This window comes from Neomonachus schauinslandi, chromosome 10, assembly GCF_002201575.2.
Source record: "Neomonachus schauinslandi chromosome 10, ASM220157v2, whole genome shotgun sequence".
Lineage (NCBI taxonomy): Eukaryota > Metazoa > Chordata > Mammalia > Carnivora > Phocidae > Neomonachus > Neomonachus schauinslandi.
The window spans coordinates 80,728,141-80,745,461 of NC_058412.1; the positions used below are offsets into that span (position 1 = coordinate 80,728,141).

Genomic DNA, 17,321 nt, shown 5'->3' on the forward strand with positions numbered 1-17,321 from the left:
AAGGAGCAGGTGCAGGACAGGTAGCTCCTTACTGAGACCCGGTGGAGAGGGAAGGATTCCCTTCCTAGTCAGAAGGACTCCAGTGATCTCTGGAATGCACACCGTGGTATCCTTTTTAATTTTCACTCACAAGATGACACCAGTGTGCAGTGAAGTGAGGAAACAGCGCGTTGAATGAAGGCATGTTTTTCCCTGGCCTTTGAGCCAGAAGCTGACTTATCTGGACACAAATCCTTTAAAGGTGATTTGAAAACATCGACATTCAGAATTCAATGACACGCTCGGACTCTTCTTGGAATGACCCACAGACTGCACGTATGTTACCTCTGACCCAGGTAGACGCCTCTGCTCTCTAGAAACCCTCCTCACGGCCGATGTGTGGCACACAACCACACACAGGGTAGGAGAAGCCCACAGCATGGGTTTTCAGATGCTTGTGCCTTTCAGTCCTTGGAACTGGGTGCTACTGCTAGTGGCCCTCAAGTGTTCTGAGGCATCTTCAGATTTGAACGAAGCCACAAATTCCACTGCCCAGCATGAAGCTAACGTTCGGTTTGCTGCTGCCAGTTCAGAGGTAAACGAGAAGATATCTGTTTTTGCCCTTGATTATGACTACGTGCAAATTCCTTATGAGGTCACCCTCTGGATACTTCTAGCATCCCTTGCAAAAATAGGTAAGTCCCCCAAACACCTGGTTGTGGGAATCGTTCTCCATGTGCCTCGGAGGTGGTGAACTACACAGATTTTAACTGTTACTGCTATTACATAAAAAAAAAAAAATCTGTTCCTTAGAGTCAAGGGGAAGTCGTAACTGCTTTTTATAAAGCCACGTAACACCTCAGGATTGTGCTTTGAAATTTGAGCATACTTCTGGGTTCTGGGATTTCTTCTTATTTCAGGGTGACACCTATGTGACATTATTGGCATGTAAAAATCTCAAGTTCTATGCCTTAAAAACTAGAGCATAAGGCATTAGACCTCGGGATGATGTCCACTGGAAATTACAGAATATTCTTCTGTAGAATATTCTTCCTTCATTCTTGGCCATGTAACTGTGGGCTTCATCAATGACTCCCTTTGTTTATTCTTTAAAAGTGACATGTATTCCTTGCAGAATGACAGAAAGCAAGGAACAAGACAATCACAGGCCACTCTTATATCACTCAGTGGTGGGATGTGGGGGCATAAGAGAGGATATGTCGGTAACATACTGGTTTACGCCTGAGCCAAATGGCACTGCTGGGGCACCTCAGGTTTCCTTTGTGAAATAAAGGGAATTCGAGTTCATGAATTAAATTCTAATCAAAATAATGGTTTACACTCTGTGATCAGTTAATCCCTAACTCCACCCCCTTGTCTCCCTGAAACCAGCTTATTCCAGAGTGAAAAACTGATACAGTTATCTCAATTATTAAGCATGACATCTCCTTTGCCTCTGTTATGATCTTTGTTACTTGAGTAGATAAGTTGTCCTATTGGGATAGAATCTATGATTCATTTTGATGCTTCTTTATAATTTTCCTCTAGCCTGGGTGTGAAGTAAGGGTTGATCCATGGGATCTGGCAGATAACTCCCGGGGATCAGGACTGTGGGCTCTGTCTACTCATCTAACTCCCTCCCCGGGGATGACGGGGGTACTGGTGTATTCACTAGATGGTCCTTCACAATTGCTATTCATTTTGAGCTAGTAAAGTGTGAAGAGTGAATGGAAATTGTTAATTTGAAGAACTCCTGTGTGATTTGTCAAAGCATTAAATTACACAGAGGGTCTCACGTTATTTCTAAAAAGTGCTCAGGTGAAAAATGGCTTTCTAATGGGTTAATGTTCTCAGTTCAGAGCTAGGGTTCTACCACCTTTCATGCAACCACATGGGCACTGAGATCATTCAAAGTGATCTTATGTGGATCTTGAGTTTTCCTTTGTGAACAATACTGTCTCCACCCACTCCTTCCCTCTTTACAGTAATGGCGGAAGTTGGTCTGGGAGGCAAGGAACTAGAGCTGCCACTGACCAACTAGTCACCTTGTCTTTCTAAGTCTCCGTGTACCCAGCTGTGAAATTATTTCTAAGACCTCCTTTTGGTGCAAATAAGGATTTTCTAGTGGCAAAGAGGTTTACATTCTATGTCACTAAAAGGCTCAATACAGGAGGATATATTTTATCTTGGTTTTATATTAGCATAATACACAGATTGTTTTTTTTTTTAGAGTATTGTACGTACCCAGACCCACTATGTCTAGAAGCTCAGAGGATGGTAAGGACACTGTTGTTCACAGGACTACTGACTTAAATGTTCTTGATTTTCATTTTGGTGAAATTCAACATATTTTAGAAAAAGAAACTAACTTCAGTAGGTTATCGGTTGGATCATGCTTATTCAAATACAATTTCATATTCACTAGTCTTTAAGAACTCATACTATTTCTATATTGCACATGAAAAGAAGGCTATACTTAATGATTATTATTTCTTATGTGTCAAGTACTGGGCTTGTAGTTTTATATGTGGTGGTTCATTTGCCTGGGGCAAAAAAAAATGACATAAAACTTTCACACATAAGGAATCTATATAGATTTTTTTTAGATTCTATATTGTAAAACTTGAATCAAAACATAATTAATAATCATTACATTTAACGTTCATTCTTTCACTCAGTCATTCTGTCAAGACACATTTATTGAATGCCCCTACCATATGTGGGAATGACCATGGTTCCTGGCCTTAAGGGGCTTAGTGTAATGGGGAAAACAGATGAATCTAGCACTGCCTGGTAGGCATTTGGACACAAGAACATCACGACTCTCCTCCAATCCTTTTTAAAACAGCCAACTATGTGTGTTATAGAAGAATATTATAGAACAACGATAATACAGAGTCACCTCAGATTTTGTTGTTTATCTTTTATTTTGGTTCTGCTTCTTGGAGCATTACAGAAGGGTGTTCCTTGAATCATTGGGCAGAATGGAATTGTATGGCCCTCTTTGACTTTCAGGCAGGACGTTGTTATTTGTGGCCATTTAAATTTCAGGCACTAGAGTTGTAGACTCTCAAAGTGACTGACTCTGCTGTCCATCAGGAAAGGGAAGGAGAGTTGTAGAGTGTGATGCACACGGCATTTCTCCTTACAATGCCCTACTTTACAGTGCATGGCGCCTCTTCCTGCTACCACTGCCTAGGTGTAATTTGGCTTAAGACAGGTGCATGTTGGATGCGTTTCAGGAAACTCGATTCCTGGAAGAAGGACCAAACTGGGGAGACACAGGGCCAGAGAAAATCACACTGTAGGCTCTTCCACCTCTTTTACATGTTAAAAAATTCAGTGTAGTTAAAATAAACACTAACTGAAGAAGAGGAAGAAGGAGGAGGAGGGCAGGGAGGAGGAAGGGAAAGTTGTTGTTAGGAAATGGAGAGAGTAGTACTCTCAAACTCTTGAAGGAGGCCTTAAAATGGTCTTGAAGCCAGTGGGTAGGCTTGTGGTTTTGGACAATGTCCCTTGATACTAATTATATTCTATCATAATAACCTGCCCGCTGATAACAAAGGAAATTCAAAGCTGTGATCAGGGAAACCTACATGCTCTTTGGATGGCTGTACTTAAAATTCCTTTTAGGGAGCCTGGGTGGCTCAGTCGTTAAGCGTCTGCCTTTGGCTCGGGTCGTGATCCCAGGGTCCTGGGATCGAGTCCCACATCAGGCTCCCTGCTCAGCAGGAGGCCTGCTTCTCCCTCTCCCACTCCCCCCACTTGTGTTCCCTCTCTCGCTGTCTCTCTCTCTGTGGAAAAATAAATAAAATCTTTAAAAAATATATTCCTTTTATTTTATTGTAATTTTTTAATTTAAAGTTTTATTTAAATTGTCACTTACGTATAACACCCAGTGCTCATCACAACAAGTGCCCTCCTTAATACCCATCACCCATTTAGCCCATCCCCCTCACCCACCTCCCCCCATCAACCCTCAGTTTGTTCTCTAGAGTTAAGAGTCTCTTATGGTTTGCTTCTCTCTCTTTTTTCTCCCCTCATGTTCATCTGTTTTGTTTCTTAAATTCCACCTATGAGTGAAATCATGTGGTATTTATCTTTCTCTGACTTATTTCATTTAGCATAATACACTCGAGCTCCATCCACATTGTTGCAAATGGCAAGATTTCATTCTTTTTGATGGCTGAGTAATATTCCATTGTATATATACACCACATCTTCTTTATCCATTCATAAGTTGATGGACACTTGCACTCTTTCCATAGTTTGGCTATTGTTGATAATGCTGCTATAAACGTTGGGGTGCATGTGCCCCTTCGAATCTATATTTTTGTATCCTTTGGGTAAATACCTAGTAGTACAATTGCTGGGCCATAAGGTAGTTCTATTTTTAACTTTTTGAGGAGCCATCATACTGTTTTCCAGCTTGGCTGCACCAATTTGCATTCCCCAAACCCCCAAAATATGTAATCCAGTTAAGAAATGAGCAGAAGACATGAACAGGCATTTTTCCAAAGAAGACATCCAGATGGCCAACAGACACATGAAAAGATGCTCAACATCACTCATCACCAGAGAAATACAAATCAAAACCAGAATGAAATACCACCTCCTACCTGTCAGAATGGTTAAAATGGAATTAAAATTAAAATTCCTAAGGAGACATTCAGTGGCTCCCTGTGGCCTGTGGGAGAAATCTTTACTCCTTAGCCTTGAACTCAAGACCCTCTCTTATTTGGCTCAATCATCTACTGACTCTTCTTCCAATATTCTTCTTCATTCATAATTTGCTCCAGCCAGGTGGATCTCCTCAATGAATGTCAGACATATCTGACTGGGCCATTCCTGTCTCTCTACTTTTTCTCTTGGAGTTCTCCCCACCTAAAATCTCTTCCATTCTGCTGTCCAACTATGTAAGTCCTAGTCATCCCCCAACAACCTGTTCAATTTCTACTTCCCATATAAAAGCTTCTCTGGTGAACATTTAATTGGATCAATCATTCATGTACACACTTACAGATTCTTCCACCAAATAGACCAGCTGTCGTGGGCAAGACACATTGCTAAGCACTTTGGGGAGATAAAGAGTTGTATGCCATTCTGTCCAAGTTGGAAGAATTTGGAGGTTAGTAGGAGAGATAGGCATGCACAGAAAACGATAGAAAAAAAACATTGTTGTTAGACAGATACTGATAAAATATTACAGTAATTCAGAGGAAGACATATGATTTCCTTGGGAAGTGGTTGGGAAAAGTTTAATTTTGAAGATCGAGCAGGACCTAAATAAGTTGAAGAAAAGAACAATCCAGGCAGGAATAAATGAAGACAGGAAAGGTGAACCACAGGGTTCACCTTTGTGAACACGTACACAAGTACGTGATTGCTCACTAATGCTGCTTTGTGTGGTTGGCTATAACGTAGGATGCACACGGGTAGTGTTGGGTGGGAGGGATATTGACTTGGAGAGAACCCCAGAGTGGCCTGCTGTGCTCTGATTTCTTCTCCTGTTTGTTGATATAGTCAATATACACTTCACTGCATTCTTCTATGTTGCCTTGTGTTTGTCTTCTTATTTGTTAATGTCTTATTTCTGAAATTTCATCAATAGCTGGAATTGTAATAAACATGTTTGGTTCACCATGTCACACACAGTGCTTGGCAGTGAGTTGGTCTTGGCCCAAGGATGCTTCACAAATAATCCTCAGTTTAAAATCTGTGAGATGCTTTGTGTGCCTTCAGATGTCTTAGGTGGGGAATGAGATGAGTATAGATACATGTGGTTTGGAAAAGTCATCTGGCAGCGGAAGTTGGAATGAGCCGCGGGGTTGAGGGTGAGATACGAGGTCAGGAAGCCAGTGCAGAAGTCAGGATGGGAAATGGGGAGCCCCTACATAAAGGCGGTAACTGTACAAATAGGGAGGAGGAGACGGTCTTAAGGGACAGCTACTGAGACATAGATGACGAGAAGGGAATTGCACAAGGGCAAAGTGATGGGGATTCAGGGAATGCAACTTGATTTCCTTCCTTTTTTTAAAAGATTTATTTATTTATTTTAGAAAGAGAGAGAGTTTGCAAGTGGAGGGAGGGGCAGAGGGAGAGAATCCTCAAGTAGACTCCCCACTGAGCATGGAGCCCCATGCTCGGGGCACCATCCCACGACCCATAAGATCATGACCTGAGCCAAAACCAAGAGTCAGACGCTCAACCAACTGAGTCACCCAGGTGCCCCTTGATTTCCTTCTTACATGGCTGACCAGATGGCGTGTCATTGGTTAAATAAGGAAAATACAATAAAGGACTAAATTTTCATTCATTGGTTTGGTGGAAGGGAAGTTTGGAAGAAGCTGATGTTTAGGTGACTGTTATTGACTCTGAATGGGCCTCAAAGGTGGGTTTTGCAGGAATGCAAAGGAGCTCCACCCTCCTTGCTCCTCTTTCCCGACTGCCCTCTCAGACCCTGTAAGGGGGGAAGCAGGAAGGAGGAGGGGGAGGGGACAGCTGGCTGAGGACTGCTCTGAGACCTGCACTGGGCCTGGCATGTTAAGTACTTGACCTGATTGAAAGACCCCATGACATTTCTAGTCCCCACTAAAGATGGGGTGCTGAGGCTCAGGGATGCAAACCAGCCTACGCAAGGTCCCCTCTGCTTAGTTTTAGAAGGCCTCTTCTACACCAGTCCCCTGGTATCTTCTTGGCCAGAGCCATTTTACTTGCAAACATCTAAATGTGATTCTCCGCTCTTCCCTAGGCTTCCATCTTTACCACAGACTGCCAGGCCTCATGCCAGAAAGCTGCCTCCTCATCATCGTTGGGGCTCTGGTGGGTGCCATCATCTTTGGCACCGACCATAAATCTCCTCCCGTCATGGATTCAAGCATCTACTTCCTGTACCTCCTTCCACCCATTGTCCTGGAGGGTGGTTACTTCATGCCCACCCGGCCCTTCTTTGAGAACATTGGGTCCATCCTGTGGTGGGCAGGCCTGGGGGCCCTTATCAATGCCTTTGGCATTGGCCTCTCCCTCTACCTCATCTGCCAGATCAAAGCCTTTGGCCTCAGTGATGTCAACCTGCTTCAGAACCTGCTGTTCGGCAGCCTGATCTCGGCCGTGGACCCCGTGGCTGTGCTGGCTGTGTTCGAGGAGGCGCGGGTGAATGAGCCACTCTACATGATGATCTTCGGGGAGGCCCTTCTCAATGACGGCATTAGTGTGGTGAGATGTCAAAGAACGTCCCCAGGGAGAGCAGGGGTCAGGGTGGAGCTGGAGACAGGAGTCCGTCCTCAGGGCAAATGGAGAAGGCTGAGCGGGACTTGGCCTTGGCAGGGCAGGGATAGGCTTTGGTCAATGGAGTGTGACCCGAGTTCTGGTGACTTCCCTTAGGATCTGCATCAAGTACGTGATTGCTCACTAATGCTGCTTGTCAATCACTAGCCAAATAAATGGCTTCTTTAAAGAGAGAAAAAGGAGAGGACATACCAATCATTGTTTAGTTAAATTCAAGTTTTCACTTAGCAAGCAAGAAACAGTTGCCAAGGGCTCGTCTGGTTTTCACACTGGAATAAACAGTACTTAACCATTTTTCTTTTCTCTCGTTCACTGGACCTCATCCTCCTTCTCTTTATATACTTTTTGTTTGTTTTGTTTTGTTTTTAACATGTTGCATCAGATGATGAAGTTAAATAAAAGATGGGGTAGGAAGGGAGTTGAAAAGGATTTGCAAAAATGTGTTAGCTGGCATATCAGTCTTGATTACCTGTCTCCTCCAGAATATGTGAATGAGGCATTTTTGCGTTAGGACTCCTTCTGGAGAGAAGCTGAGAAAAATTTAACGGGCTAAGTCAACACATAGCGTTAAGGCCCAGAAGATGTCCTGGGTGCTGGAATATTCAGACTAGCCACTCCCATTGCTTAGTTGTGTTACATTACTACAAACCTTCACCATGTGTTAGTCTATGAGACTTTATATCGTTTGATTTACTTTTCTTACCTTTAAATTTCTATCACATCACATAAGTGATACTAGAATGCATTTTCAGCGTAGAAGACTCAAACAGTACAAAATTACACAGCAAAAAATCACAAAAGCCTCCCCTTGTCCCTCTCCTCACCCTCTAAGCAACCTCTTTGATCAGTTTGGCATTTTCCTTCCCTGTCTTTATTATATGTATATATGTATATATGCATACAGACACACACATATATGTAGGTGTATATTATTTTGCATAAATTGGGTGCAGGTATATGTATTGCTTAAATATAACAAGTCCTGGAACTCATTCTATATCATTTCAGTAGTTAGGTAGTATTTCGCAGATTACATTGACAATAATTTATTTAACCATTTCCCAACAGATGGATATTCAGGTTGCCACCAATTTTTCAATTTTAAAAAATACAATGTTGCGATGAATATTCTTGTTTCTGCATGCATCTCTTTTTGTCTGTGTGAGTATTTTGTAGGCTATATTGTTGGAAGTGAAATTTCGAAAGTGGATACCTTCAAAAATTTGAAAGATGCTGCTGTTTTAATCACCTCCTCTTCGTCGGGTTGATGAGGGAAGGATTCCTGCCCCAGGGATAGGGAGTGACAGCTGACAATAAAGGGATGACACCAGTTAGATACATACACTCACAGCCCAGGGGATGAGGACACCGCACACGACACAGGGCCACATGGGTGCTGCACTTGGGAACAGAGAGAACAATGAGGGGTATGGGGTTAAGGTTTTGTAGTAACAAGAAGAGAGGTGCCTCCTGGTTCCCAGAGGATGACGTGATTGGCTTATTTTGCATAATTCCACAGGCTGTCAGGAGACTGACACCTAATACTCAGGGATGAACAGGTGTTGTGCCCGGTCCGATTGGTAAGGAGGGCTATCTGGCCAGCAAGCGATCAGATTGGGGAAGAGAGCTTGCAGTTATGTCATTCAGGACCCTCCCAGCTTTACCAAATGTCAAGGTAGCACATAGCATTGGACCTTAATTTTAGGTCTTATACCATAGTTGCTAGAATTTTCCAAAACTCCTTATGGTCTTACATTTTCCATAGGGCATTAAATATTAATATAGTAAATATTTTCTTTATCGAAGCCCACAAGGGACACTGCTTCTTAATGTTTTCCAATCGAGTGAGCAAAAACAGGTTAGGCATCTTTGTTTTAATTTGTATATATCTCTTCAATGATCTTGGATCATTAGTTTTTCTCATTCTGTAAACTGGAAGTTCATATCCTCTTAGGGTTGCCAGACTTAAAAAAAAAAAGCAAAAACCAAAAAACAAAACTCAGGACACTCAGTTAAATTGAAATTTCATATAAACAATGGATTTTTTAAATAAGTATGTCCCAATTATTGTATGCAAGTATCACATCCTGTCCATTTTTCTTTGCTGTTTTTTAATTTTTTTAATTGATCTCGTAGAAACTCATTAAATTATCTAAATTTTAAACCTTTGAGTATTACATGCAAATCAAATACTTTCTCTCATTCTGTAACTTAAAATTTTTTAAACTATGGTATTATTTATCCTATAAAAGTTTTACATTTTTATGAGCTCAAACCTAATGCACTCTTCTATTGCCCCTGGGTTTCATATTTTGTTTGCAGAGATTGCATCTAACCAAAGAACATGCAAACCTTATACTTCTTTTTTTTTTTTAAAGATTTTATTTATTTATTTTAGAGAGAGAGAGTGAGTGCCAGCGGGGGGTGGGGCAGAGGGGGAGAGAGAATCTTAAGCAGACTCCCTGCTAAGTGCAGAGTCTGGCACGGGGCTCCATCTCACAACCCTGAGATCATGACCCGAGCTGAAATCAAGAGTCGGCCACTTATCCGACTGAACCACACAGGCGCCCCACAAACATTATGTTTTTTTCTTTTTCCCCTTTTACAATTAGCTATTTAATTCATCTGGCACACAATACTTTATAGTGAGGACTTCATGCAAAAAACAATAGTACAGGGGGCAAAAGGCTCCTAAAAAGTAATCCAAGATATCTAGGGTCAACTCACCAAGTGAAGGAGACCCATACATGAGGTTGGAAGTCAATTTATTGATTCATAATGCGAATCTCCAGCTGTTCAGCAAGATGCTAGACTCATCAAGGCTCCACATTCTTTTCTTCTGGGCAAGTTCCACAGGAAGCCAATTTGTCAGAAACTGGGAGGAGAGACTGGGACTCCAGACTCCAGACTCCTGCCATGTGCCTCAGAATCACCTCAGTGGGGCTCATGAATATTTGGATGTCCAAACTCCATCCCAGACTCTCCGAGAATGGAACCTGGCCATCTGTATTTTAAACAGGCACCTCAGGTGATTGCTGACGTTTAAGAACTCATGGCTTCTTGCCTTTAAGTTGAGAGTAGCTGATGTATCTCGACCTAAAGCAAAGTTATGTTTGGAACAAGGGCTGCTCTCTCCTCACACTGGGCCGGATTGACTCTGAGATCCGCTTTCCTCACCCCATTCTGTCTTTAGATATTTCATCCTCTCCGTGTTATTACAGTGGAGAAAGTGGCCTCAGCTGGGAACCTATCCACTCCCAAGATGGCCCCTCTGAGCCGTGATGTGTTCATTTCACAGTTCATCTCCCAAAGATTTCACTTAAATCCAAGTTATTTGCTGTTACTTGCTTAGTGCAACCCCCACTCCCAGCAGTGTCACTGAGGAGGCTTATCTGTGATAACATCAAAGCCACCTCTTGGCAGCCCTATCTGAGGTAATTAATTCTTCAACCTTTCCTTCACCAGTGACTTTCTAAATACCACCTCTTGTAATTTTCCCAGAATGTGCTATTTATAACACTGGACTCTGCTACCTCTTTGGTATTGCCTCTGAACTTGAGAATCTGATGTCCCCCTGAATTTTCTCCTAGATTTTACATGTAGAGCCAATCACAGCTTGGTTTCTGGTCGGGGTTTCTTGGCTAGCAACATTTGTTTGACTTTCCCAAAGTTTAATCGTTTCCACTTGGACTTTTTTTTTAATGATCATTTCAAAATAAAATTATAATTTTCAACCGACCAGAGTATCTGCTGAGGGCACTGCTATGACCTCCAATGGGCGAAGCTGTTGCTGTGTTGGCTCCAGGGGGGTTGCCCACACGTCACTCCTGGGTCACTCTGTGGTCACCCACAGCACAGTGAGTATTAAGTGTGTGCTGGGGCACTTCTGTGGCCCAATGTGAAACCAGAGAAGCTCCAGGGCCAGATTTAGAAAGCAGTTTGAAAGCAACTGGTATTTAATGCAGTCCAGTTGTATTTTGAGCAAAGGGCCTTGAACTCACCCTTTCATTGGGGAAGGGGCCTTCCCAAAGGCCACAGTCATAAGCATGCTCTTTCAGCAGAAAGTCTGACTCATCTGGAAAGCGATCTGTGATTTGTGGGTTACATGTGACAACTCCACAGCTCTTTATCCACTGAAGAGCTGCTTTCTCAGTAAAGAGGAGCTGTTCCAGAACTGTCGAAATACCACTGAATCAGATCCTCCAGGTCTCTTGTCCCACATATTTCTCCCTCTTGCTGAACATTTCACCAGAACACACCCTTAATGGTGGGCAGAGGGAGCAGAGACAAAACCCAAATAACTCTAATATGATAACTAGTATCCCCAGTTGAATCTCATGGCCAAAGTCACAGCAGGTGACTATATCCAGCTACTATATCTGGGCCCTGTGTGGGGTCACTTCAACCCTTAGTATTTTATTAAATTCTTGCATTTTTACTATGACACATGACTTAATAACCACATTTCACAGATGAAGAAAACAAGGCAAAGGAAGTTAAATTGAACAAGGGCATGCTGCCTGACTAAGGACAGTCTGGACAAGATACACAGCTCTGTCCTATTCCAATCTCTTTCCTTGTATTATTACCTCTTGCCTTTCTTCCCTTTCTCTTTCTTTCTTTCTTTCTTTCTTTCTTTCTTTCTTTCTTTCTTTCTTTCTCTCTCTCTCTCTCTCTCTCTCTTTCTTTCTTTCTTTCTTTCTTTCTTTCTTTCTTTCTTTCTTTCTTTCTTTCCCTCTCTTTCTCTCTAAAGATTTTATTTTTAAGTAATCTCTACACCCAACATGGGGCTTGAACTCACAACCCCTGAGATCAAGAGTTGCATGCTCTACCACTGAGGCAGCCAGGCGCCCCATCGAGTTTTCAGCTCCTGGAACCCAGAGGGATGTGAGAGAAGCTGCGTGTTACCTCCGAGTGCACTGGGCTCACGTCCACTTAGCAGTGAAGCCAGTGTTCTTTCTCAGAATTGGCTCACTGGGCAGAGTCCAACCTGTGGCTCCAGGAAAGATTGTGATCATCTCTGTGCCCCATTTCTGTAAAATTGGGATGATGATATTCCTTAGCTCATAAGGTCACTGGAAAATTGATACTAAACTTCTAGTGTCTCGAGTACTCAGCACGTGGTGACTACTCAGGGAGGGTTGGCTGCCATTGTGTCACAACAGCTCCTAGACACAGCAGGGTGGTTGGCTTGCTCTGAGTGGGTGGCTGGTTTGAAATACGGCACTACGTCATTTACTGTAAGCAGACGGTTCTCCCTGGTTTTCCTGAGTCCGTTGGCTAAATAGGAAACATAGCAATGCTACCAAGGTCTCTTTTGGGTCCCATCTCTCCCCATCTTCCCCCTCCTCCATCTAATCGGAGAGGCCCAAGAAGCCAGCACGGGCCCGGCCTGAGACTGGAGCTGAGCAGAGGACTCCAGAGCATGTCGGCTCCTGACTGGTACTTCATGCCATCCATCACCTCTCCCTCTCCACCTGCGCTTTCTTTCCCTCTGATTCTCATTCCTTTCCCTGGTGATATATTCATTTGGTATCTTGCTGTGCTGGCGTCCACCCTCCAGGACAACAGTGAATGAGAGAATAGTAGTGGGAGGCAAATGAAAATGTCTGACCCAGCCCAGATCTTGGGCCCCGCACATGGATGGTGCTTCACGGAGATTTCCTTACTCAAGCTTCACAACAACCTAATGTGGCAGAGGCTGTTGTCCCCATGGCGTGAAAGGACAGCATGTAGGGGTTATGAGCAGAGACACCCCCGCCCCCACCTCGGACTCGAACATCTGGGTTCACATCTCCTGCTGGCTCTTCTCGCTTCTTTGAGCCTTTGAGTTCCTAGATCGCCAGGTGCTTATGGTTCTTCATTGTTATTTTTATCATAAAGACACAGACTGTCAGGAAGTTGTCTGTTGGATACAATTTATTCTGTGGCTCAGGATCCAAAAGATATAGTGAAAAGTTGCCCTCCCACTGCTTTTCCAGGCTGCTCTCCTAAGCTGGCAAACCATAGCACCAGTTTCTTCACAGAGAGATTCTACCTTTCATTCAATTTACCCCTCTGTTTATTATGAATGCTTGTTGCTGGCCTTAGATCCTAAATTGCCAGACCCCTTACGCTAGAATTCCCTGCCCTCCTCTCATCTCATCTTGCCATCCCTTTGCCAGCCTAACTTGGCGAACTAGTTGCCAGGTGACGCCCGTGATTTCTCTCCGAGCAGCTCCTGCCATCATTCCGGGGACCAGCGTGCCTCACTGAGCCTTGAAGCGCTGCTGAGTCAATGGCTGGAATGCAGGAATGAAGGCCACACAAAGAGTGAATCAATGGATGGGGGCGTTGGGGACTAGGAGAGACTGTGCAGAGGCTGTTCTTGCCCAGCTCCGGCCATGTCCAGGACCACGGCTCTCCCTCCCCGACTCCCAAGAGTGACACTCAGTTTGAACTTGGATTTGTCAAGGAAGCTTCAAGCAAACTGAGGTGTTCCCCTCTGACACACTGCTCCAACACTGAACGGCAGGATTGCTCCCTGAGCCTAAATGCTTGAGGTGGGTAGATACTAGTGGGGGAGAAGTGTCCCAGTGTCCTTCCTTCTCACACCTTCAGGGAGCTTCTGTTCACGCTGGGGCTGTCCTGGGCACTGGGCATGTGAACATGAATGGTGGGCCTTTGACCCTTAGGGCAATCTCTTCATGGAGGAGGGGCAGCCATCGACCTTGCTGGTTTTGAGTACAAGATGGCAAGTTTAAACCAAGCTAGGACAATAGTGAATAGCTTGTCAGAGGAAGCTGCATGGATCTAGGAAAGATTTTTTTTTACCATATTTTATTTATTTATTTGACAGAGAGAGAGAGAGCGCGAACACAAGGAGGGGGAGGGGCAGAGGGAGAGAGAGAAGCAGGTTCCCTGCTGAGCAGGGAGCCCGATGCGGGGCTCAATCCCAGGACCCTGGGATCATGACCTGAGCCCAAGCCAGACGCTTAACCAACTGAGCCACCCAGGCATCCCAGGATCTGGGAAAGATTTTTAAAAACAGTTGTGTGGAGGTGAATTTTCTTTTATGATTTTCTCTAGTTTATGACTTTCCTCCCTTCAAGGGGTCCTAGCTCCAGTGATGTCATTTAAAGGCAGTAAAGTGTGGCCAAGAGCATGGATGGCGAGGCCATTGGCCTTAGTGCAATATCTGGTTGCGTGACTTGCAGCTGTGTGACTTTGCCCTAGTTACTGAACTCCTCTGGGCCTCAGTTTCTTTTCTGTAAAATGGAGATCAGGTTGTGTGAGAATTAAAGTGAGTTGATACACATAAACATGAAAATGGTGCCTGGCATAGAGTAAGTACAGAAGATTTGGTATCTGTAATATTGTGATTTATAATAAATATATATTTGGTCTTCATCCCCATTCAGGGCACAGAGTTCATAAAACCCTTGGAATTTTCAGGGATGACAGCTGTGAAGGTGTCTTTTTTATGTTAATGAGGTGACGTTTGGAAAGCCCCTAGGTCACCTAAGTTTTGGGGTCTGTTGCCAGGGAAGCCAACCATGTGAGTAGAGGGTTGGAACTTTCAGTCCCACTCCCAGACCTCCAGGGAGCAGAGAAAGGCTCTGCTTGGCCAATAGCCAATTATCTAATCAATCGTGCCTATGTAATGATGCCTTCATAAAAACCCAAAAGGGGGGCACCTGGATGGCTCAGTCAGTTAAGCATCTGCCTTTGGCTCAGGTCATGATCCCAGGGTCCTGGGATCGATCCCCGTATTGGGCTCCCTGCTCAGTGGGGAGCCTGCTTCTCCCTCTCTTGCTGCTCCGCCTGCTCGTGCTCTCTCTGTGTCTCTCTCAGTCAAATAAATAAATAAAATCTTTAAACAAAACCAAAACCAAAAACAAAAACAAAACCCCAAAAGGACCAGGTTCTGAGTTTCTGGGTTCGTGAACGTGGAGATTCCGGGACAGTGGTGTGTCTGGAGAGAGCATGGAAGCTCCACACACTGTCCCCATATCTCACCCTATGCATCTCTTCCATCTGGCTGGCCCTGAGTTATATCCTTCTATAACAAACTGGTCATCTGGTCAGTAAAATGCTTCTCGGAGTTCTGTGAGCCATTCTGACAAATTAATCGAATCCGAGGAGGGGGGTATTGGAACCTCCTTTCTATATCCAGTTGATCAGAGGCACAGGTGACAACCTGGACTTGTGACTGACATCTGGAGTGTGAGCGGGGAGGACATTTTTGTGGCACTGAGTCCTTAACCTGTGGGGTCTTACTCTATCTCCAATTGAGTTAATTGCTCGGAGTTGTAGGATAAATCACACACATCGATACTGGTGTCAGAGTCGGGTGTTAGTAATAATACAAGTCCACCTACGTCAGTACTTCCGAGCCAGAGATCTCACATCCTAAGTGATGCCACATTGTCTGGTCCATCAGGCCATCTCAGCTTTTCCTAGAGAAGTGCTGTGCACAAACTTGACTCTTCAGTGGGTGTGGTAGGCAACGTTTTCTTGTCCTCTTTTTACCTCCTTATTTCCTTTCATTTTATTCAGGCTCCTAAGATAGGAGGTGAGAGGCTCCACATACAAGTAGACAGTTTCCTCTGGACAAGAATGTAGGCAGCTCAGGGTATAAGGTGGAGGTGAACCTTACAAGTTGTACAGTCTTGAGCAGGTGACTCAATCCATTTGTGCCTCCATTTTCCAATGTGTACAATGGGACAATTAATCTGACCTCAGAGAGTGGTTTCAAGGAGGATGTGAAAAAATACACATAGATGTCTGGGACATGGTAGGTGATGAATAAATGACCCTTTGCCCTTCCTGTATTTGAGAGGAGGTTCCACACGAGAAAGGCAATCTGATTGACATCTGTTGGCATAGAAATGGGGATAAGCCCTAAACCTCAGACAAACTGGGCCATGGAGCCTTGGCTGGTTGGTTTTAGTTGTCTGGGGAGTGAACTTCACCCCCCGTCCAAGGGCTCAGCATGTGCACCTAAGCTGTGAGACACCTCTCCCGGGGCTGTTTCTGACCCACCGTGCGGGGAGGGCAGGTGTCTGGTGCTTACCCAGCCTGGGACCCAAGCGATTTCCTTCAGACATGCACTCTCAACAAAACATCTGGAAGTTAGCCCAAAGCTGCCATTGACAGTGAAATATGGTGCTGGCTGTGGGGGCCTGAAGGGATCATGTGTGTGCATGCACATGCACGCACATGCACCCAGGTGTGATGCAACCACAGGAATAGCTTGGGATAATGCTTGGAGCAGGCTGGAGAGATGGAAAGAGCTGGAAAACCAGAAGGGCAGAGGACACTCCCATGCAAACAGGATGTTGGAGAGGTCAGAGATTCACCAACCTGGAGGAGGCAAGTCTGACTCCTAAATGTCCCCAAATGGGTGACACTTTTACCTCCCAAATATGCTGTAGACTTGTTCACCAGCAGCCTGAAAGATCTGTCCCCTAGATGCATGTTACAGTTCAGGAGCTTAAGCAGTACAGGGCCAGAGAGGGACACTGCAATCATTATTTCATTGGAATTCCTCAAATTTGATTCACAAACACTTGTTTCATTCATTTTCTTTGGGTTGACGAAACAATGATTGAAGTGGGAATTGTATAAATTGATTTTCAACCAGCCTACGCTGTGAGCCCTTTATGGGTGGTTAGAACTCCCTCCAGCTCACAAGTGCAGGAAAAAAGAACAAAGCCTCACTGGTTATCAAGTTGTCCTTCCTTTGTCAGGAGGGAGGGTTGAGCAGCTGTGGAAATGGATTTGGAAAAGAAACACTTGAGGAGAAAAGCAAACTCTTTAAGTCTTTAGAGAACAATCAGAATGATCACAGAAAAGTGTGTGGAAGCAGTTCTTTCAAAACCATAAGGACCGTGCACTGCACACCGACTGCGCTAATTGCCCAGATGCAGAAGCAAAGGAGCGATGCCCCGCCTTTGATGAGCCACAGGCTATCAACATTTGCCTTGTTTCTTTTCATCTGTAAATTCTTTTTCTTACCCTAGAACCAGGAACCTGGCTATTCTTCTGTATTTTCTTTTCTTTTTTTAGATTTA

The 17,321-nt window shown here is 44.2% G+C and overlaps 1 protein-coding gene across 1 annotated transcript in view; it reads left to right on the forward strand.

The window, feature by feature from the left end:
- The first annotated feature begins 418 nt into the window (after nt 1-418).
- SLC9A4 (solute carrier family 9 member A4) overlaps nt 419-17,321 on the forward strand; it is a 67,917-nt gene continuing 51,014 nt past the window's right edge. The window contains exons 1-2 of the mRNA XM_021680286.1: nt 419-674; nt 6,731-7,194. Of these exons, the coding sequence (XP_021535961.1) occupies nt 419-674; nt 6,731-7,194 (720 nt within the window). The remainder of the gene's footprint in view (nt 675-6,730; nt 7,195-17,321) is intronic.